At 37.3% G+C, this 18,700-nt stretch overlaps 1 protein-coding gene across 5 annotated transcripts in view; it reads right to left on the bottom strand.

The window, feature by feature from the left end:
* Positions 1-4,642, bottom strand: part of LOC120344577 (far upstream element-binding protein 1-like) — a 36,225-nt gene extending 31,583 nt beyond the window's left edge. For 4 of the 5 annotated variants that reach the window (XM_039413863.2, XM_039413865.2, XM_039413866.2 and 1 more), the window contains exons 1-2: positions 4,412-4,642; positions 1,848-1,935 (exon numbers count right to left, since the gene is read on the bottom strand). In XM_039413863.2, the coding sequence (XP_039269797.2) occupies positions 1,848-1,935; positions 4,412-4,495 (172 nt within the window). In that variant the 5' untranslated portion in view covers positions 4,496-4,642. The remainder of the gene's footprint in view (positions 1-1,847; positions 1,936-4,411) is intronic. The other variant, XM_039413868.2, reaches the window with a different exon arrangement.
* Between the last annotated feature and the right edge of the window lie 14,058 nt (positions 4,643-18,700).

The following is an 18,700-nucleotide window of genomic DNA, read 5'->3' as shown; positions in this document are numbered from 1 at the left end:
CTTGCCTATACCCTTGTCAGAACTATACACAGAAATCTAAGCAAGCACAAGCGTTAAAGCACAGCTGCCAACAAGCACAGATAACACGCCCACCACACCACAGTATAAAATCAAAAAGGCATATAGACTGGATACTATATCCAATACCGCACACCACATAGGAAGCACAGATAAGACACTACTTCCCTTTTAACACAATGGAGTGTTCCCATAGAATATTTCTGAAAATATCAGCCAATTTAACAACCCTTACTACACTAAGTCACTTGAATAAAAAAAAATAAAAAAAATTATCAATGATTTCATCTCTGCACGAAAAACCAGAATCAAAATTTAGAAAAAAAAATGAAATAAAGAACGCAAGATGGGAACCCAATTTTCTATGTATTCAAATAAGGTTATCTATTAAGATGAAATATAATAATTCAATAGAGTTCGATTTTGAAAAAGAACTTTCTCACTATGATTCACATTGTTAAATATTAACGGACGAATTTCACAAACAAAGCCATGAGAAAGGAATGTAATGGCCTACTAGTAGGACACATATTGGTACTTCTGAAGTATGTGTACCAGGTCAGGGTTGGGCCATAATTTTCTCTCAAATTACCTGATTTTAGTACTATTACGAGTTCGTGGACTGTCCGTGTTGGGCCAAGTGAATATCGCCCTGCCCATAGGTTTCAGTCCCTTTACACAACTTGATGAAAAGTACGCGAACAAAATTAGTCATCTCCACATTGGCACACATACTTCTTGGAGCGCCCACATATCTATACTGGCAACTGGCGTTCCAGTTTTGATGATGAATTATGCTAGTAAAAATTTAATTAATCACCGCTCAATAATTTGGATTGAGTAGCATATGGCAACTATTATACGCTGCATAACTATCAGTTTTTAATTACAATTTAGTTTTAAATGCACTAGTTTACAATATCCAAGTAAACATGATTAGTAAGGAATAGAACCTTGAATAGCCTTTCTTCAAATTTCTATTTTTCTGGACTACTTTACAATATCCAAGTAAAACATGATTAATAGTGAATAGAACCTTGAACAGCCTTTCTTCAAATTTCTATTTTTTTGGGAAAATTTAAAAATGAATGTTATGATACATCAGAATATAGAAAGGCCTTACATAAGTTTCTGTTCGTACAGGCCTTACTTAGAATGTGTGAAACACCTTTCAAATACTCTATTTTTGTCCTTATCAAACGTACAGAGTACACAATAAAATTCATAAAACACAAGTTTCAAGGAGTGAAATCTCAGAATAAATTGGTTGCAGTCACATCACAAATATCAGAAGCAAGACTGGCAAACAACCTATATCATCATTGAGGTCTGGGTCATTTCTTTTCAAAACACCACAGGAATTGAAATGTCGCTGATCATAATATCAGAGTTTAAAACCCTCAAATTTCAAATTATAATATAGTCCCAAAAATTTCATCTAAATTGTCAATATTAGATGAACTGTATAATTGTTACTCTAACGTTTATTTGGAATATAATCAGCAATTGGATTGACATGAAATAGATGATGTAAATCTCTACAAAATACCACAATTTGATATGGTAATTTTAGCATAAGAAAGAAACTATCTTTTTAAAAACAATATGACAGTATTTGTAGACTTGTAGTAGAATAAAACAATTGAATATGGCACCAAGCTTGCAACTAGGGAGACAATTTGATGTAAAAAATATCTTTTTTCAAAACCGGTAATCATGTATGTTATAATATGAATCACTCAGATATAAATTATTAGCAGTTTCAGCGTAATCAAGCAAACAAGCAGCATAATGGCTAACCACAACAAAAATAAATAAATTGATAATACCGGAGGGCTCACCAGCATCTTCTAGTGGACGCTTGTTTGAATAATCTCCCATAGGACCTGGGTTCTCTGGTTGAATCTTTGCTGCAATCTGTAACACAATTTTTAATCTTATTACAATACGGCACACGCTCCAAATAGATCGACATTGTCTCGTTTCAGAGAATCCCATTTTGCCAATGAACAGACACCCCTCCTTTCGGGGACGTTTGGACATTGTTATACCCAATATATCGATAAAAATACAGTAAAATGAAGTTGCGCAATAAACTACAAAAAAGCGCAATCTAAAAACGTCATCATTGAATTCCTGGGGGGAAAAATAATCCGATTTAACGTTGGAAAAAATCTTTTACCGTGCCTATTCGAGAGTTTTTAGCAAAAAAAGGCAATTTTGGTCACATGACGAACGCGATTAATTTAGATTATTACAGAGACAAGCATGGCGCAATATGACGCATCTGTCGTCGTGCCAGACACCACTCGTTTGTGTTTGTTTTATTGAACCAAATGAAGGGAAATTCTTGGAATAGAATTGATTATTGTTGGAATTAGATTATTGGAATATTGCAAGTAAATCGGCACAAGTAATTATTATTATTATACCCTAGCTATATAGCAAAGCAGGAATTCGCAAAAATAGTGCAATAACGAGTCTTCGTCGTGAGGTGTACTTCAACGACTTCTTGTCCAGAATACGCCGATTGAGATTATAGTGTTTGATGTTTACCGATTTTACGTTTGCGAGCAAACGCAAGTTTAATTAATTAAACGAGAGCGATTTCCACGCGAGAAAAAACAACCAGAGTTACAAAAATTGACGCATGGCGAAAACGCAAAAATGATGCAATAACGAGTCTTCGCCGTGAGGTGTACTTCGCCGACTTCTTGTCCAGAATACGCCGATTGAGATTACAATTACAGTGTTTGATGTTTACCAATTTTATGGGTTCTTTGGGAGCGGACGTAAGTATAATTAAACGAGAGAGATTTCCACATGAAAAAAAACGCGCGTCTTCAATTGATTTCAACCTGAAATACAAAAATTGATGCATGGTGCCGGAGAGGCGGAAACCGAATACTGTTATCGAATCCCGTTGGATTCGAATACTTTGGGTTTCGAATCCTCTGGATTCGATATTCTATATTGCCCATCCCTAAGTATTATAACTAGGGCTGGGAATAGTTGACCGGTTAACCGATTTCAGATGGTTAACGGTTAGGATTTATTTTAACCGTTAACTGACATCTCAGGTACAAATCTTCATACCGTACAATATCGTCAAATATGAATCCGTCATCGCAAATTTATCTCTTGCTGCGTTTAATTCAAAAAAATATTACTAACTGTGTGGGTAAGGAATCAATAAATGTGAAAAATAATGGAAGTACCAAGGTTGCTGATAATGAAAATTTACAATGATGAATTCAGAATCAGTTTTCGGTCGATTTCGAAATATATTGTTCACGATTTCATTGGAAAATCGGATATTCAATGTCATACAACAAGTGTGCAGTTGATGCCGTTTTTCTTTATGATATATATCTCGAAGTAGAATTTGCACATTGAACACTCAAAATTTGTCACATAAATGACGTTTAACAAGGGAATCGGGTTTTCTAAAATATTTCCACATGACCGAACCACGCTGCCTATCTTTTGCAGCAGAGGAATCATGAAACTGTCTCGATTTGTGAATAATTTTGAGCGATACAGGGATGCGAAATTGCTTAAAACCATTGTGACGGTTATGGGTTAGTTCGATTTTTTGGTTTAACTAGTTTTTCTTATAACAAGCTGAAATTATAATTATCACGTCAAACGTCACGCGGCGGTTAACCGGTTAATTTTACCCGATTAACGGTTAAAGTGTTTTCCCTGAAATTCCCAGCCCTAATTATAACTGATATTGAAGGACAACTATGTCCAGACGATCTGCTCCCAAAAGAGGGGTAGGGGTGTCAGATCATCAGTAAAATGGGTTTCTCTGAAACAAGACATTATCACTTGTTCTGTATAGTGTGCTGTACTGCAGTACTGTGTGTATTAAAGCAAATAAACACATGCATAGAGGCAAAAAAAATTGAATTAAAGATATAGGCATTTCACAACTGTTTACTGCATTACTGTGTATAAAGAACAGTTGAGCAATTTTCAGTAAGATTGCATTTTTTGAATGCTATTCTCGCGTATAATTCATGATTAAAAAAATTTTCAAGTTTTGCTTGCTCTCCAGAATTCTATATTTCTTATTGAAGTTTTAAAACGAACTGCCCACTTATTAATGGGTATAGCTATATATCAAACCATATTCAATACAACAAAAAGCAAAGCAACCACAAACTAAACCCTGAAACCCCCCAACATTTATTCCTGTATTCTGGAATCAGGAAATTGCAAGCTCTGGAATAACAGAATCGAATTAAAGTTGTTTCAGTGACAATATTCTATCGACTTAGAGAGAAGAATATGGCAACCAAGTTGCTACATCATCAAGTCATATAAATCCTGTTATAAATACCAATAAAAGAAAAATAAATAAATGCTAAGACTGCAAAAATCTCACCTCTCGCGCTCTTTGTAATGCGTCAGCGTATCCTGGTGCTGAACCCTGAGCGTCTCCAGAAGCATTGCCAATCACGGCGGCCATTTACTAAAATCTTCCCCGCTTGATAAGAACGATTTTTTGAAAAACGTTCAGGGAGAATCTTAATTTATTCAGAAATCAGAGAAAGCCAGAGAGCAGCGTGGTTTGCCCAGTAGAAATAGGAGGCCGCGTTTTCAAAAGAGGGCAATTTACGAAAAAGGCAACGAGAATACAAATGGCGTACCCACGTGATCATTGCATTGTGGGTAATTTCAGTCTCAAGTAAAAAGTGAGATAAAGTAAAGAGAATAAAAATGACTGAGCAGACGATAAGTGGGAACGCGGGTAGTCTACTAAATCAAACAAACGTATAATCGACTGCGGGTTTGTATGTATGTAATGTTAATTTTAACACGGTTGAAATATTGGAGCTAAAGATTTAACGGTGAAAGCCCCCGCCACTAATGCAAAAATGTTGAATATGAGAAAAACACCCCCGCCACGGTTTAAGTACTGCAAATTGCGCCCCAACGTTTTAAGTAATTGCGTGTTTGCCACGTTCCGTACTGCAGATTGCACTAGAAATACAGGTTTTAGAGACATTCAAGTTTTTATTTTATGAAAGCAGCGAGAGCATGAATTTGTTTGAATTGTCAACGCTGATACACGATAAGAAATCAGCTATCATATTCTTGCAAGACCATGGGATACTCCATGAGCAGCGTCGTTGCAGCAAAGATCACTTGATGACACTTTCTTTTACGTCTGACAGGTGGAGATGCAATATTCGTGGGTGTCGCAAGGAAATCAGCATTCGAAAGGACACGTCGCTTCAAGATTCGAAACTAGACTTTCGCAAAATTGTTCTGTTTATTTATTGTTGGACAAAGAAATTCACGACAACTGATTTTTGTGACGAAGAACTAGGAATCTCATCTCACACTACAGTCAACTGGAAAAATTCCCTGCGAGAAGTGTGCGCTTGGAGTTTATTGCAAACTCCTACTGTGATTGGCGGAACCGGATTGCATGTTGAAATTGATGAAGCACTTATTCCCCAACGCAAGAATCACACTGGACGAGTCCTTCTACAGAAATGGATTTTGGGCGGGATCTGCAGAGAAACGAAGGAAGTATTCATTTATGAAGTACCCGACAGGGAGAAAGAAACATTAGAGAATGCGATACGTGCTTCAGTAGCCCCTGGATCTATCATCGTTGCTAACATGTCGTTATCGCTCACCGGAATTGAAGAACATCCGGACATGAACTATACTCACCTAACCAAACGTGGCACTCACCGTTCTATGGTTGACCGTAATCTTTGTGAATTTATGTGGCGCACGAAATTTCGCGAGTTAAACCTCTTTGACAAAATATTGGCTGACATCGCTAAATTCCATCAATTAACGAAAATTTCAACTGGAGCTGGGGCGGCGGATTTCAACAAAGATCCAGATTAACTACATCATTATTTGCTCTCGAGCGCCTCTCCGGAATATTTTTATACGTGTCAGGGCGCCATGCTTCTACAGTTGCATAATGTGAAGTTATCAAAGTTGGTTATCACAAGAGAGATTTGTTGCCATAAAGACAAAATCAACACTACTATAAACATATTACAATAAAATATTTCAGCAGTAATAACAGTGAATGATTATTGTTATGTGCGGGTCGGTGTGCAGGACCGATACAGATCATCTAGGATTCCGATGCTTATGCTGTATATAAGCTCATCATGGCGTAGTATAGTGCCATAGGTGAATAACTCCGTGTATTTGAGCCCCAATACTTGTCTAATAAATATTTAATTACAAAAACTATGTTACAAATTATTGTAAAAACTAATCTAAGCTGTTAAATTTGTCCTGTTGACTCACACATATACATTTTATTTATATTTTATCCATATTTCATCGGCGATACTATATCTGATTGATTTCCTATAAACAACATGGGCCAGGAGCCTCGGATAATCGACCGGGGTTTAATACTGACCCTCACAAAGAATGATTAATTTTTTATTGGTAAATTAGATTTTTTTTCTGCTTCTGTATCATACATAGTGTTGACATTGTTTGTGATAATGAAATCTCTCTCTCTGGTGCGATCTGACTCTGATGACCGCATGGAGTATCCCACTCCAACCTGGAAAAACATTATTACCTATTTTTTTATTATTATCATCCTATTTGTTATATCATTAGTGTTTTTTTTTCTCGTTTACTAATAATAAATCCTTATCTCTCTCGTACGAGCAAGTGAATTAGCACAATTAACACCCTCAGTTTATTTAGACCAGAGGTGACGAACCTGCGGCCCGCCAAGGACTTTCGTGCGGCCCACGAAGCATTCAGACAATTCAATGTATGTTAAGCGTAAAGTCACAAACCTCCAAGAACTGTACAGAGAGAACGGAAGCGCAAGTGTTACCGTATTCATATTACTGGCTACAACACTATTTCCAACACATCTATTTTTTGGATTATCGATACCTCTAACAATGGATCAAAATGACCATTGTCGTAGCATAGTTACGCTCTCTTATCGGCAAACGGTTACGGTTTAATGGAGAAGGAGTAATCTCACTTTATCAAATGTGATATTTTTGTGCACTATACACGTGATATTTGAAAGTAATAAAAAGTTTATAACTTCTGCTCAATGATCAAAACAATGGTAGATCTCAAAAAAATGCCTATGTTTTAAAAATCAGTTAATCGTAATTAGAGGGATTCGTTTACAATTTTTGTATCCGAAGGCCTGCGAAATATGGATCTTTTGTACAAAGCCTCCATCGCTAATGCAAAAATGTGAAATTAAAAAAAAACCACTACGTTCTGAAATAATAAGTTAGCAACTATCCAGTTGCGGTTCGGGTTAGGAGTGATTTGAGGTTTTGAATTTCCGACGCAATCTGGATTCTTAGCCCCCACTCACCCTAAAAATGTAATTGAATTATTTATAATTTACATTCAATTTTGAGCGGAGGCGGTAGTTTTTTATAAGGAATCTTTGTACAAAGGATCCCGAAATACTTTTCTGAGGCATTATCAACTAGAATTTTGCTTATTAACGCGACACAAAATGTCATGAATTAAGATTCGATAATGCGTAGGTTGATATTATCATTGGGGGAAAAGGGTAAATCGTAACCAATCCTTAAATTTTTATGCAACTGTCGACGCAATTAGGCAGGTTACTCGTGAAAAAAACCCACTTTTTCGACGGATAATGTTTTTTACTGTTATGTTATGTTGTCGTTTAGCGATTTTGCAGTTGTGCAAAATATTTCATTGGCGACAAATAGGAGTCTATTTTTGATTTATTGCTTTCTAACTTTAATTCTGTGTTTAATGTAACATGCGGCTGCGTCTACAAATTAAGAACATTACTATAATGAAATATCACATCAATCCACGGCTATAAAAAGTGTTTCCAACTGCCAGATTATATTTAGTTTTGATTCATATTTTTGCGATGTTACGAATTAGTTATACAAATATGATGTTCTTGCATCACTGACTGTCTCTATCACTAGATATTTATATCAACGTCCGAGAAATCCCTAGATCTGCTATAAAATATCAAAGACTACAATTTATTTCAATCAGTACATTAAAAATTGATTTTGCATTAACACGCACGTAGTAGACTCAAACTTTCGTGTTAAAAATGCTGTGGTATTCGAATGGAAATTCGGATCTCGAACATCCGAGCCAAGCGTTTATATTGCCCTATATAATTGAATAACATCAGCTGTATGGATGCCGTTGTTCGTTTTGTAGATGAAAATCAACAGGTATCATACGGTAGTACAACTAAAAACTGTGCGGCCCGCTCACTCACGGTGACTGATAAAGTGGCCCGCGACCGCAAATGGGTTCTTCACCCCTGATTTAGACTCAGCATAACAGCATAACAGACGATGAAATGATGTGAATTTAATGCGATCAGAATTCGATAAAACACTGCTGCTGGTATATATTTATGATAAGACTCGGTATATCAGCACAAAAATAGGTTACCGAAGCCTAATTTGTAGTTGGACTTGTGTGTGGTATGAAAGTATATGGCGTTTTAAACAATTTAAGTCTTTTGCGTCAAACAATTTGAATCAAACTTTGTATATGCCTATAGTACTCTCTTGGTAGATTTCACAAAATCAACAAGAGCTGGAAAATGCTAGGGTCGCGTAAGATAGCTTTGAGTTGAAAATCAATGCCATAATCGCGGCATTTCATCTGTAGTATGCGTCTTTCATTTTTATATGCACGACAGTTAGTTAGAAAATGTACTACTGTCTCTGGAACATTACAGAAATCGCGAAGTCCATTATTATGGCATCCTATTTTATGAAGGTGCCTATTTAAACGGCAATGTCCCGTCTGAAGTCGAAATAAAATTTTGTCTATTATTCGTGGTGACCAAGTGGAATTTTTGATGCTGTCTTCAACTGAGGAAAATAATTGTCTTGTAATGAAACGCTTGGTCACTGTGTATAAAATGTTGATCCCATTTATTAGCGCAGAATTGTCGAATTTGTGATTTGACTTTGTTTTGTGATTGGGATAATCTTTTGTCCACATCGACTTTCGCGGCTGATATCTTTGCTATTTTGTCGGCGACTTCGTTACTCGGAATACCAACATGTCCTGGAGCCCATAGTAGTGTGATTTTGCATCCTTGTTCCTGATTTGTTCGAGTAGTCCCCTTTTTGTTTGAACTTGCGCTAATTTGTTTATTGGACACGTTTAGTGGCCATAACGATCGTTTCAATATTATTGTTGTTGTTGTTCTTGTTCTTTGACACGTTTTTAAAAAATCGCTTTTCTCTTCGAATACTGGACCAATTGCTTTGAAATTTTCGGTGGTTAAAGATTAATTTCTTCGCTAGAAGGCTATTACTTTTATTTATTTCAAAATTTTGCGTGAATTCTATGAAATTTGATATTTCGTCTAAAATTTTGCTGTATTATTTTTTATCCATGGGAACACGGATTTTAGTCAGTGTCATGACTGGCTGTACGTTTTGATTCTGCAAAATTCTTGCTACTGGAAATTCAGAACTTTTTTGAGGGTACCGGTAGCATCAAAGGTACCGGTAAAGACTGATTCGCTCTGGTCTAACGTGTCCATATATTTGTGCGTAGCTTTCTTGTTTATATATATTATCTTATCATCATCCTTTTAGATTAGAGTTGACGCCATGATAATTTTTTTTTTCATATTTTTTCTTTTTCTTGTCCTTTATATATCCACGTGTGTCTATTCCATATCATGCCCTGATGAAGTTTTACTGTATAGAAATTCGAAACGTCGGCAAATTACATCGTTTTGCTAACACCGGTTGTGCTTCATTTATTATCAACATGAGTTTACCTGGTGGCAATCATGCACCACCCTGTCATTAGTCTCGGAAGACGCTTGTATTACCAATACAAGTTGAATTAGCTAAAAGGCCACAAATCGCGAGTCACTTGTCATCCAAAATCGAATCACTGAGCAAAGTCATTTATCAGTCAGCGGTTCCCGAACTTTTTAGTGTGGTTACCCCGAAATCGAATTACCAAAACCTCAATTTCCCTATTCAAAAAAAGAAAAAATTCCAGCGCGCAATTTTTCAAATTTGATAGCAACAATTACATAAGAATTCATAACCTGATTTAGTATTGGTTGGATTTAAGTTGGAAATTTGGCACTGTTTCTGCAATATCAAACAATCAAACCAGGTGAATGGCAGATCGTAGTAAATCACCAGCTTGTTCGGACATTTTGTTCCAATGGAAGTCATTGCAGAGAATCAAAAAAAATATTGTCAAATTACCCCTCTGGGGTGTAATCACCCCCATGTTAGGTTTGAAATCACATCAAATTTATTTTTATGATTTGTGTGAGCTGTATTATTTTCATTGTTGCATTGTTTTCTGGTTGATTGAACAATAAATCCCCCTTTTCTTAAATGATGGTCTGGCTCGACTCTCCGCAACAAAGTGGTGGAATCCGAAGTCAACCAGCAGCGGTGCGTATCTAGGGTATGGTAACCATGGCGCACGCTACCGTTCGGTTAGGGCGGAAAAGGGGACAAATAGTTTTAATTGTAAAAATGTTTTTTCAAATTGGAAATAATTGAAACTCGTATTCTACTCAACTATTGACGTACAAGTATCTCAATTAAACAGCAGTCATCAAAAAACGTCAGTCAACATCAAGGAGCGCATGAAGCTGCTCAAACTTTGCCATAGGTGCCGACCGGCTGTATCGTGAGCGCACATTCTGATGCCAGGAGTCCAGAAATCTTCGACATTCCAATGGTCCTCTCAAATATTTTTTCCATTGCTTCTTCTATGTGGCATGGGCATTGATTCCTTAGGACGTCACTCCTCAAAATATACTATACAAAAAAAATAAACTTACAATTAGAAAGTCAGCTAGTCATTCAATCTTTACTTATCGATCTTGATCGGTAAGTATGTTGTTAGGTATTTGTTTGTTTGTCTGTTAGATACACGCGATATCTCACGAAAGCGAGGTTGAATCTGCTCCAAATTTTGCACGTACATTCATCATAGCTCGGATCAGAAGCCTATTGATTTTCGATGAATTATGTCGTACAATTAGCGAGTTATTGATTAATTAGTGATGTGACACACGGTGCCACTATGGAGTAAGAGCGCTGTTTTGGGGGACCCCCTAACTTTCGATCGATAAGTCTTCGGTCTCTGACCGATATTCTCGTTTATTTTTCATCACTAAAAAATAACTGTACAGAAATCCACTATGAGTAACTATGAGCGAAAGACTGCTGGACTCCTCGCCGCCATTGGCTAACTGGCTAACTAATCCCATACCCGACATGAACTGGTAATCGGACGAGAGGCTGTGGTTCGCCGTATGACTAAGCCGTCTTATCGGCTTTCCTTCTGCTGGAATCAATTTGTAAATCCTATACTGAATATACTAATAATATTATTTGTGTGACCAGGGTGGCGAGGGGGCCCGAGAATCGCCGCAAGCAGCGACAACGCTGGTACAGAACGGTGCAATAAGTACGACCATTGACTATGCTAAGATTTTAATGAATCGTCAATATAACAAATTGCAACTGAAAAACCCTTTTCACATGCCGCTTCGTGAAGTACTGGCGTAAGCATTAAAAAAGCATTAACGAATAAATTTTAGAATACATTGAAATTTTGATTACTTTCACATTTTTTTCAACTTTCTTGATTAAGCGTTGATAAATATGAATAACATAATCTCTTTCCACGAAATAGTGAGTTTGTTTATGATATCCACTGAAAGGTATTTTCAACATTCAATTATCAATAAATAAATAAAAAAAAAGGGGGGGGGGGGTTATCGCAAGTTTACTTACTTTAAATATAATAATAAAAAAACGAGATTATTATTTTGCATAAACGGCGTTCTTTTAAAGAAGATATATAAAGCCTCCAGCTCCTTTAAAATTAATTCCCGGGAATTACCGTTGTATTTCCGCATCTCGAATTTGTTTTTGTAATGTCGCCTAAAATTATATTCTTTCGTGACAGATATTACTTGAAAGCAAACCAGACACTGTGGTTTACCGTTGTGATGGGCAAGGAAATACGTTTCATCCTTGTTACGTATCGATCTTAAGATCGGTAAGTATGTTGATAAGTATTTGCGTGTTTGTTTGTATGTCTGTTAGATACACGCGATATCTCACGAAAGCGAGGTTGAATCGGCTCCAAATTTTGCATGTGCATTCATCATAGTTCGGAACAGAAGCCTATTGATTTTCGATGAATTATGTCGTATAATTAGCGAGTTATCAAATAATTAGTGATGGGACACACGGTGTCACTATGGAGTAAGAGCGCTGTTTTGGGAGATCCCCTAACCTCCGATCGATAAGTCATCGGTCTCCGACCGATATTCTCGTTTTCTATTTATCAATTTTCTTTTGACACCCATTTTATTACGAATTGTTATATTTGAGTGATTTAAAAACTTGCAGTGTGAGCAGGCTTAGTGCCTTCGTCAAATAACAACCAAGCCCTTCTAAGTTGGTATTTCGGAACCTAGCAGAAAAAAAACTGGATTGCGCGACGTTAAGTCGGCTCTGCGTTTCGTCACTACTGTCACATGACCCACGCTCGAAAACGGAGGAGTGTTTTTACTAAAATAAAGGCATTAAACGTTAGCAAAAGGGTTTGAATCTCGGAATCCCAACCCCAGTTGGAATAGTTGTCATTGAACCCTTAGCACTTGGCACCAACTTTTCTGCGTTTTGTTGCCATTAATCTAATTTTAATTAGATTATAGGCTCATTAAATGAGTAATTGTGAATTATATACTTAGGTAAAGTTATAGTTTACATGTGTCTCACAATAAATTCTGTTACGTAAAGAATAGAATCGTCAAAACAAATGTTTTGTTACTATAATTCAGTGAAGCCGGGGGCCGGATCCGGCCCACGGGCCGTAGGTTGCCGACCCCTGATTTAAATGTTATATCCTACTGATGCTACAGTTTGAGGGCGGAAAACTTTTAGTCCAAAATCACCCCACAAAATCCTTCCCATCGACGAAATGAGGCTTCACACGCTTTTGAGTCAACAGCTATATTATTTATAGGGTGTCCATAAAGTCTCTTTACAATTTCCATTTTGTTATGTAGTCAGTTCTCAATATATATTAACCAGGTTTGTTGCTTTTTTAATCAGTAATTTTTTTTTTATTTTTTATCTCATTTAATACATCTGTGAGGGCCAAAACAATATATGGTATATTGATAAATTCCCTTTGCAATTTAAAAAAAATTTCAGACTTCACGAACAGCACCCCTAAATATTGCCATCTCTGTTACAGGAACAAACTTATGTGGGCTCCAGTTCTCAGCGCGTCATTGGGCGTTTATAACTTGTCTATCAGTACGTTTTGGCGTATTTTCACTATAGTTATGGGCGCAGGACTTTGCTTTCGTCAAGACATGCTGCAGAGAGACTCGGTACGGGTAAGACGAGTCGCCGTTAGATGACGTTGAAGCAGGCTTCTGGTCTGGGATTAACTGTGGATATTAGTTGAGATCATTAGTTGGGACAATTGGAGTGGGTAACATTCCAAAATTCATGTTACCCTCATTATGCAGAAAATCTAACGAAGCATTTATGAGGTACTATATGCCTAATCTTTTCCCTATCTGCTGCTGTAACTCAGCAAGAGGTGTCGCTGACACAATGACTCAATATAGTCTATAGTTTTGTCCGTTGGCAACAAGTTTTCTTGACAGATTGGTAAAAATAATGACGATTTCCTTAGCTGAAAAAATGTTGCGAGCTGATCACAATCTTACCCAATATATTTTCAATTCTATCGAAATGTGATTCAGTAAATTTATTTCTAAGGGCAATTATAAGCGTGTCGTAATAAATAATTGATTGAGTGGCTGTATTAAAGTTTTTGTGCCAATTTCACTGAGTGCAAGCGCACGTGGGAGTACTCCCGTAGTATGTTAACCAAGATGGCCGACACCGGAACGTAATATGTATACCCGGTTATAGGGTAAGGCCTTAACTTCAGGTACAAATACGAAAGTTAATTAGCTAGTCCTCGAACTCGTAATAGAACTAAAATAAGAAAAATTGGAATAAAATTATGGTGTAACCCTAACTTGGTACACATACTACGTTTCGGTGTACACCATCTTGGTCCATATACTACGGGAGCCCCGCACCCACGTGGGTGCATGGTTGTAGCCAATGTTCCCTCTAATTTTTTGTAGTATGTGTGCGCAGAAAATTTGGTGTGTGCGCACTTTTTTGGAAATGACTAATATTTGTGCAAAAACCAATGAAGAAATTTTGGCGTCCTAACTGGGTAATAAGTGGGCCAACAACAAACTTTCTCCACCTGCCAACCGAGCACATTGTTACATTACATCGAAATATGTCTGTGCGCAGTAAATCTATGCGTGTGCGCAGCCTCTGAAAGCTGTGTGCGCGCGCACACGCGCATACCTTAGGGGGAACACTGGTTGTAGCCATTCGGTGGTGGCTGAAAATGAAGTTTGAACGTATTCTTTTTATTTGAAAGGCAATTTTGTTGACGTTTCTAGTGAGGCGAACTGAAGCGTTTTTTCGACAATATTTTATTCTGTTTGTGAACAATTCACTGATAAGTGATAACCAGAATGATAATCCCTTCACAAACGACAGCGGAGAGGTATTTCAAGATATCGTCAGATAAGCTATCAGTGGCTGCCTGCGGACTACCTGGCCTTGTCATAAGCGAAAAGCGAGTATGCATCTCATTGCCCATCGTTTTTAACGTTTTCAGTTTTTCGACAATACTTTTCTCTACTTGTGAACAATTCACTGATAACTAGAGCTAGTCATTTTCGAATAACTGATGATTTCAAAATCGAATCTCGAATGTATTCAAATGTATGTGACTTTTTCATTGTGAATGATCTTCCAAGCACATAACTTACCGAAAACATATAATCTATTACTCCGACAGTTTGATGTGCGTTCACGCACAACAAGAAACATTTTTCGCAGCCGTGTGGCTCATCGTGCTAAGCGTTAGGAATACGCTCGCCACCGCACCTCTGACTACCTTGCGTAGGTTCCAATCCCATAGATGGTTATGCGTGAGAGGATTGCTGGACTCGTCGCCGCCATAGGGTGGTTCACGTAACCGCTGGTTTTAAGGGAGCGGGGGTGTTCACCCCATAGAGAGGGTGTAGGGTAATCACTGCTCGGATTATAGAACCTTGTACAAAACGGAGGCAATTCACGCCAAGGAAGAGAAAGCAGCGCGTGATCAAGTAGCAACGAAAAGGGGTCCGTGTGCCCTTACCTTCTGAGCTGGTGGGTAGTAGTATTGTCATATATATTCATCTCTGGGAAAAAGAAAGTCGATAATTTGAATGCCTAATCAATGAATAATAACCATTCTGATTAACCATTAGTCCGAAAAACGACGCGCCAATCGCCAAGGACGTATTTTGTGTTAAACGACTTGTTAAAAACGGACAATCCGTGATTCGCCTTGTAGGAGAGACCTTTCCATCAACAACATCGGTTCACAACCAGTGGGCCACAAATCTATCAGAATTGTTAGACTCCTTGATAAATTAGTTTAATTTAATTGTATTAGACATTATGATAATGCTTTTTTTTTCGCCACTTAATGGTAATTTTCAATTTAATTATCAAAGTGCAAGTGCCTATCTTTGCGAAAGAATTTTTGGATTTTCTCGTAGTTTTTCTTTTACATATGAATGTTAACTTCCTGACGTTGTGAGATGGCCACTCTCTTATGTTATGTAGCATATAAAATGAACTTCAAAATAAGACCTTATCATACTAGCTTTTGTTATTGGTTAGCGCGCAACGCCAAGGTTTATTGAATTATTTTCTTGTTGTGCGACGTTTTTCTATCGCAGTGGGAAGTACACGCGTGAAATGTAAGCGATATTTCATAACTTCCGAATGTCATATAACGTTCATTCTTATATTGCTGGGTAGAAAATGGGCTATTCTTTCAAACAAGACCATAACAAACATTCCAGACCTCATGGTTTACACACAGCATTGCAAAACGTCTGAAATTGCGCAAATGCGCTTACTATAGAGCGAAACAGGTTTTAACGGGCCACAGAAATTTTTTGTGTAACGAAAGTGGGCCAAAAAAGAAAACAGGTTGAAAATCAATGATCTACAAGAATGATCATAAAAAATCGCATCGGAAATTAATTCAGGGAGGGAATTCACATATTTATCCCGGAGAAGAGGAAAGCCGATTAGGAAGCTTAATCATATACCGAAACACGGGGCCCAGTGACTTCCCTACACCCCCCTATAAGGGATGAACACCCCTCCCCCCAAATTGGACACGAAGTGGACATAACGATCGTTTCAATATTATGTTGTTGTTGTTGTTCTTGTTCTTTGACACGTTTTTAAAAAGTCGCTTTTCTCTTTGATTACTGGACCAATTGCTTTGAAATTTTCAGTGGTTGAAGATAAAAATTTTCTTCAGAAGGCTATCACTTTTTTTGTTGCTCTGACGTCATCAAAATTATTGCCATTAGGTGGCGCTACGTGTCCATATATTTGAGCATAGCTCTCTTGTTTTGAGGTGCGATTTCACACTGTAATTCCTAATTCAAGTATAATTGTATTTGAAATATATAAACTATGGCATATTTATCAGTGTAGATTGTAACCGCTTGACGATTATGGCATTCTCTACCATAAGTCCATGCATCTGAATCAAATAACTAATCCCATACCCGACATGGACTGAAAACCACACGGACGACAGGCCGTGACTCAGGGGTTTCCAAATCGCCGTCTACGAGCCAATTACGGTCCGCGTAACGATTTAAAATGGCCCGCCGAACTTGAGAAATAGTTTAACACTTTATGTGTTTACATTTTGAGTTTTAGATACCGTCTATCGTTACATCATTATCACAGTTAAAGCACGTTTATTTCGTAACAATTGAATTATACCGGTATCTTATGTATACGTATTCGTATTGGGATTACACACTGCAGTATTTAGATATCAGCTGTATATTGAGAAGGCTTAAAGATGTCACAAAACGAAAAATAGGCACTGAAAACAGACGTTTTTCAGATGAATGGCAGCGTTTTTATTTCTTTATTGAAAAGAATCAAACTTCAGCGATTGTCTTCATTGCCAACAAAATATTTCAGTTCTGAAGGAATACAACATTATGCTCCATTATGATCAGTTGACGCGCGTATTTCAAAATTTAATTCATTGCTTAATTCATACAAAAGTCTAACAAACATGTTAAAAAAAATGTGAAATGAAAGTGGAAAGTTATTGCCAGTTATAGTGTAGCCCGCAACATTGCTAAAAAGAATCTCCCGTTTGTTGAGAGTAATTTTCGCGCGAATATATGCTGCAAGTTTTGAAAGTCATTTCTCCTGATATAAAAGTTAATTTTCCAGCATCAGTCTTTCTAACAACACAATTATCAACCTTAACAAATCAAAACTTTGGTCGAGACTGACATACAATTACTTGACTGTGTTATTTGGAATGCAATGTAATTAATTGGAGCCACGTTTTGAATTAAACTAAATTATGGCATTTCGTTCATATATATATATACATTGGGATGTTTTTTGTTTGTGTAACAAAACAAGCCATAAGTAGCTATTCATACAATGCCAGATGAGCAAGTAACTCCATTAGTCACTATCAGTTGCAAATTACTTGTTGAAAGCCGTGCTTGTTATTCATTTTTCGGGAATTCTATCAGCTAACTATTATAATTAATAATTTTATTACATAACAAACAATGCTAGATGTATCTAAAGTCGAGCTTAGAGCCTATTTCTCAAAATTTTCTCAGAGCGCTTGGGCACGCCCTGAACCCCAGCCGTATATTCGCGCAATTTTTATCGCTCCCTTTTCTGGCCCTCCAATTTTATTCTGCTGTCTATTTTGGCTCGCGGTGAATCAACTTGGGGGAACCCTCGTGTTATCGTTTATTAAATACATACCAATTTTTTAACGATAGCCTACAAATAGTTTTATAGCAAATTAATTACCACCCCCTAAATTTTAAAACATCTCCCCTAAAATGTAAAGCTGGTCACGGCCTGTCGTCCGTTTGGTTTCCAGTCCATGTCGGGTATGGGATTAGTTATTTGATTCAGATGCATGGAGTTATGGTAGAGAAGGCCATAACCGTCAAGCGGTTATAATATTGAATAGAATCATCATAGCTAAAACGCCAACGAGAAAGCGGCTTCAAGGAAGCGAATTGCATGTGATAACGAGTACAGTATTAAGTGCGCTTTTACAAGTTGAATTATTTATTTCTCCTGAGTTCTCGCTGACGTTTCAGTGAGAAAATCATTGACGCGTGATGATCACGTGTTGTAGCCAGTAATTTTACCAGTATTTTTACGACAAGACGGTTATTATTTAGAGTCGAGCGCGGATATGGCGTATACGTATAGTTAGAGCGTTAGCCTTTGACGTTTTTGTCTCAGTTAGACCGAAAACTGTGCAAAAAAGACGAAGAAATTTCTCGATGTCGCGTTTTTTGTTTCTTTTAATAATTACGTCATCTCTTCCCGCCCATCCGCGAGAGGAATGTCTCGCACGTGGTCTTTTTGTCGCTCGCCTGATTGGCGGTGGGTTCTCTACGTGTCTGCACTTTTCTTAATTTTTTTTGTCCTCGAGAATTTCGGTTTGTGTCGAGACTTGGGTGAGACGGTTTTACCTTTCA

This window comes from Styela clava, chromosome 5 (assembly GCF_964204865.1).
Source record: "Styela clava chromosome 5, kaStyClav1.hap1.2, whole genome shotgun sequence".
In the NCBI taxonomy this organism is placed as follows: Eukaryota; Metazoa; Chordata; class Ascidiacea; order Stolidobranchia; family Styelidae; genus Styela; species Styela clava.
The sequence above is the reverse complement of the archived record's forward strand: the minus strand, read 5'-3'. Positions and strand labels throughout refer to the sequence as shown.